The sequence below is a fragment of the Limulus polyphemus genome, unplaced genomic scaffold, assembly GCF_000517525.1.
Source record: "Limulus polyphemus unplaced genomic scaffold, Limulus_polyphemus-2.1.2 Scaffold714, whole genome shotgun sequence".
NCBI lineage: Eukaryota > Metazoa > Arthropoda > Merostomata > Xiphosura > Limulidae > Limulus > Limulus polyphemus.
This window is the reverse complement of record NW_013666324.1, coordinates 447,029-452,857: the sequence shown is the minus strand read 5'-3', so window position 1 is coordinate 452,857 and position 5,829 is coordinate 447,029. Positions and strand designations below refer to the sequence as shown.

The 5,829-nt window shown below is 35.1% G+C and overlaps 1 protein-coding gene across 6 annotated transcripts in view; it reads right to left on the bottom strand.

The window, feature by feature from the left end:
• Positions 1–5,829, bottom strand: part of LOC106460123 (zinc finger E-box-binding homeobox 1-like) — a 138,996-nt gene that overhangs the window by 9,827 nt on the left and 123,340 nt on the right. For all 6 annotated transcript variants that reach the window (XM_013919806.2, XM_022386772.1, XM_022386773.1 and 3 more), the window contains exons 3-4: positions 1,034–1,269; positions 292–510 (exon numbers count right to left, since the gene is read on the bottom strand). In XM_013919806.2, the coding sequence (XP_013775260.1) occupies positions 292–510; positions 1,034–1,269 (455 nt within the window). The remainder of the gene's footprint in view (positions 1–291; positions 511–1,033; positions 1,270–5,829) is intronic.

Here is a 5,829-nt window from a genome sequence, read left to right as displayed (position 1 = left end):
CGTTTCCACGACGGCTGACTAGATTAACATCGGCGTTTGGATTTTGTCTGGTAGATGGGATATCCCCAACGAATTTGGGTGCTATTACCACAGACATTATTAGCTACGACAATAATTTGACAACCTCGACCGATAACGGTAACGCGATATTTAATTCGTTATTGTTTTACAGTGCCGATTCAATCGCCCATAAACAATTAATGTAATCAATAGTTTATAAGCTATTTATATATATATATATATACGTTTCGAACTAGTAGTTTTACAAAATAACGTGTTTTCCTATCATACCTTCAAATTCATTATAAGACACTTTTTACTGGTCATGTGAGAGGAATAAGAACCTGAATGAGAAAATCGCTTGCTACAGTTTGGACAAACGAATGGTTTTTCACCACTGTGAATCCTGACATGTTCCTTCAGATGGTGTTTAAACTTGAAGGCCTTTCCACACTCTGGACACCGGAACTTTCGGAGGCCTGACGAGTCATCGCTGTCGTTTAGGCGTTGCTGTATGAGACGATTAAGCAGGTCAGCACAACAGAAAATCGTACATAAAAACCCATGAAATCTTGTGCAAACGTGCGAAGAATAATTTATTAAAATATATTCTGGTGTTTCGTAATTTTAGCCTCACAACTTGATGGAAATTCGCTAAACAAAGTATCATTAATAAAATTATATATAAAGTCATCTTGGGCTCAAAAACAATCCAACTATCGGAATTGTGTTTATTTTAGATGTTTCATAACTTTAAATATAGAATAATTTAGGATGAGTCTTAAAAAAATAGCAAAAAAAGTAAACTTTAATTTATCATATTGTATTTTTGTTTTTAATATATAATTATCGACATTTCTTGCGTAATAACTAAATACTAAAAATGATGCGATTTACACTGGTGAACATGTCTAGACTCGCTTCACAATAAATATTTTTTATTCTTTGGAAAACTATGCGTTCTCTCATTGAAAAGGCCACTGCTCTTGCTGAACAAAGAAGCCTGCAACTCTGGGTTAATCTTAAGCCTAACCTGGCTTGATTCTGTGTGAAAAAGTTCGTGCTTTTCCAAATGGGCCTTATCTGAGAACGAAGCAGTGCATTTGTTGCACTCGTGGGTGGTATCATCTTTCTTCTCTGTATCCTCCAGCACTTGTTGGTGAGCAGCTTTCAAGTGATCTCGTAGAGCGTAAAGCACTTGACTACCGGAGAACGTTCTTTCACAGTGTGGACAGCTAACGGCAAGAGCTTCGAGCAAAGTGGCGACATCTGTTAAGTCAAAAATAATTTAATTAGAAAATTTCTTTAAAACATACATCTGGACGTAGAAAAATGACTAAAGTACATAGTTTTATATAGAATAAATCAGCCAATGATAATGTAGACCACAACAAAACGTCATCAGCCGACACTGATACCATTTGTTCAAGAGACTTTATTTTTGTCCGTTCTTAAATATTAGCATTTAAACCACAAATCAACATAAGAAGTGTATTTGTAGAACATTTACGTACGAGGTATTTATTGTTAGGACTTGAGATACGGTGGTGTTTAAAACATTCACTCAATCATGGGGCAGTATTGTTAAGATCTGAAAAATCGTGATGTTTAAAAAATTAACTCCGTCACGTTTGTTTGTTTGTTTTTAATTTCGCGAAAAGCTACACGAGAGCTATCTGCGCTAGCCGTCCCTAATTTAGCAGTTTAAGACTAGATGTAAGGCAGCTAGTCATCACCACCCACCGCCAACTCTTGGGCTACTCTTTTACCAACGAATAGTGGGATTGGCCGGAACTTTATAACGCCCCCACGGCTGAAAGGGCGAGCATGTTTGGCGGGACGGGGATTCGAACCGCTCTAACCACCTGGCCACGGAATAACGTTTCATCAACGAATTATTTTCCTTCTTTAACACTTAACTGTTTCCAGCGATACATAACAATCACAAGATATTAAATACAAATCATTAAAGAAAGTACGCCCGCATCACCCCGAAAAATACCAGTCTTTGTCAGATGGAAATTCAAAACGAGTTGATTTACCAAACAATACAACGTGAAAGCAGAATTATTCTCTTTTGTTAGATCTCCAATATTATTAACTCTATTGTAAATTTCAATATATACGAGATTTTAAAGAAGTACAAAAGTTAATGGACTATAAAGTATAATGTTAAATTTATTAGCTGATAGGTGGCACTACATTCACAGTTTTGATCAATTACTTCGTTTGATGTTCTTCAAGTATACAATATCGTGTGTGTGGGTATATATAAATTTCAAAAGATTCTTACGAAACCTAGTTACGAGTCTGAATTTTAAAATATATACGTGTGTGTGATAAATGTATCTGGAAGCGAGAGTATCGAAGAACTTTGATGAAAAATTAAACTTACAAATCGTAAGTAGCATCGTTCATATTCTATTCTCCATCTTTAGTGGTAGAAGGTAAAGTTCTGTAGCACTTTCAAATCAAAAATGTAGTTGACATATGAAGTTCCAACGGACGGAATGCTCTCACACGACATTAAGTAGGGCAGAGACGCGTTCGTTATATTCCTAATAAGTTCTCAAGTGTCAGAACACAGCCTATAAATTCTGACTAAATATAGGGGAAAACGATATTCTTGGCATGCCCACGTGATATTTTCCTTTTGTAGAAAAAAAAACCAGTAATTTTAAGTCGATCCTTCTAAGCCAGTATTACATACCATCACTCTACAGAAGACTGTTAACCGTGGATATGAGGCTTGTAGGCCTCCATTACCATGGTAATGGAGCCATGTACATGGCCTCGTTTCTGGCCAGTAGATAAGAATGAAAAGAGGGTACCAGCTTGGAGGGCGAGCAAGTGTCGTCAAAAGGTTTATCGTACTTTTCTCAGACCAGAGTTCTACTTGGCAAAGGACCAACCTAGTGTAAACACGTCAATACTGCAACATCAGATAATGTCATCTCGAGTTGGTGACAGTTCGACTTACGCATAGAAATAAGGTCGGCGCTTAAAGACAAGACAATAAATATTAAACAATTAATACGTACTGCCAGTCTAAAAACCCTTTATTACTCATCACCTGTAACCAAAGTTATTTTAGTGAATCTTACTGGCGTGAGAAGAATACGATTCCGTTCTGACGCTTGAGCAACACGAGTGTATCATAAAGACCGCCTTGTTTGTGTAAGAACGATATTATAAATAACAGTTTTCATGAATGCAGTACGTTATTAACATCATTTTAAGTAATGGAAACAAATACACCTGAACGATTTATAAAAAGAACAAACAAATAAACAAAGCTTTGTTTGAACAAACAATGTTGTAAAGCACAAAGCTACACAGTATGTATACTCTGCCCACCGTCGGTATAGAAGCCCGATTTCTTGTATTATATGCTCAGACCCTTACCGCTGAACCACCAGGAGGCATTTGTATTGTCATATCCTCTCTTTATTGGATCATTTCTGTTGAAGAACGTACTATGATGAGGAAAGAAAAAATATGGGAAAACTGAAGATATCTGTGGTAATTAGCACTAGATAGCACCGTATTTCTACTAGGTTGACACGTAACACAACTCTTTATAGTACATAAGTAAACCGTCAATATAAATCACTGATAGAAAAATAGGCTTACTGCATAAACATTAGCCCTAGATGAACTGAAACTTTGTACTGGGAAACGTAATAAGTTTTGTTAAGCCTAATCTCTACTGCTTGAACGTTTGAAAAAATTGATGAAGTACAGATGCAAGGTTTAATGTTTCACTATAGGGGTGTTCGTTTTTCTATGTTGTGTAAAAAGAGGGGGGGCATTCCACTCCCCAAAACTACATTAGAAAGTTAACATTTGTGATAGTTATACACGAATATTCACAAACAGATTGTTTGCTGAATTTTGAAAAATAGGTCTTGATTTGTAGTGTAGAAAGTTGAAATTTTTTTTCGTTTTGTGAACTTGGTAATTTTTATTCATTCTACAAGTCAGAGATTGTGATCAATATCTGATCACCCTTTTATTAATAGAAATAAAACATACAAACACGTAAATAGTTAGACTTTGATTTCTTTTAAAGTAAATTATAAAATATATGCGGAGGATGATACATGAAAATCACGGGCTATCACGTCACGATGACGTCAGTAGAACCCAACTGCATAAACATCCAGTTTGTTTAATTATAATTTTATCATAGAGATTACGTTCGACACTCTCAAACTATTGATATGTATACGTATATATATATACAGATCTAGGTTTAATCGTAATACTAAGACAGACAGAATTAAGCCTACAGCGGACACAGGCACACAGTGTAGTAGAATGTTAACAGACAAAAATAGGATAAATTAAACTCAGTTGTGATTGAATACTCACATATATTGCTATATGTTAATTCTTGCCTGTGTTATTACGTAGGGATGATGCAAATGCCATCCCTACCATCTTGTTTCCATTGTTTTTGAAGGATTGATATTAGCCATCCCTACATTTACTTCCTTTTTGGAAAAGTTTTTTCTTTACTTGTTTGCTTGTTATTTAATACAATGTTTCAACAGACAAAGGAAGGTTGTATTTATAACCAAGCTCTAAATACAATGAGGTTCCAACTGTAATATTTATTGTTTAGCTATTATTGGCTGGTAATTCCTGTTTCACCCTGTACTTACGCTTTTTAAAGGAACACCAAATTTCTGTAAGAAAGCTAACTTCAAGGGGTAATGATAACATCGTTTACAATAGAATTATGATTTTTCTTTAAATTACAACTAGTTATTAATAATACTTATAAAAGTGGATACACCGTTCGAAACTGTCACATCGATGAAATTGGTTGACACCATTGTTTTGGTTTTTGAGTTATCATGTAATAAAAAAGAAGAACAAGAAATACAAACTTTTTGTTACGATATTTACAGACATTCCCAGAACTTGTGACTCAGTCATTACATAGATATTGTTATAGAAGGAAACACTGTATTGTATTGTAAAGTTCTGATGACCTATTGAGGAGATATTTAAAATACCATTTTGATGAACACTCCGAGCCATCCCTACATAAACAGTGCTGCCACCTGCCTGATAAGTATAGCTATGTATTTGAATCGCACAAACACAAATATAAAATATTGTATTCCAATTAACTTGGTTGTCTTGTTTATTTAAATTTCCGATTAATTTACTTTAAAGATGATTAATATCTTTAAACATATAAACATGAAAATATATTAACACACGTATGAGGAGGAAATTCAGTATAACACACACAATATTTCGTTTTTATATATTTTTGTTTCAGAATTTCGCACAAAGATACACGTGGGCCATCTGCGCTAGCCGCCCTTAATTTAGCAGTGACAGACTAGACGGAGAGCAGCTAGTCATCAACACCCACCACCAACTCTTGGACTACTCTTTTACCAACGAACAGTGGGATTGACCATCACATAACGCCTCCAAGACTGAAAGGACGAGCATGTTCGGTTACGGGTATTTGAAACATTTAACTACAAGTCTAAACTCCAGGAAACATTTAACTACAAGTCTGAACTAACATACACTGTGTAGGTAATATCATGGTGAATCTATCCAGGAAACATTTAACTACAAGTCTGAACTAACATACACAGTGTAGGTAATAGCATGATAAATCTCTCCAGGAAAAAATTAACTACAAGTCTGAACTAACATACACTGTGTAGGTAATAGCATGATAAATCTCTCCAGAAAACATTTAACTACAAGTCTGAACTAACATACACTGTGTAGGTAATAGCATGATAAATCTCTCCAGGAAACATTTAACTACTAGTCTGAACTAACATACACTGT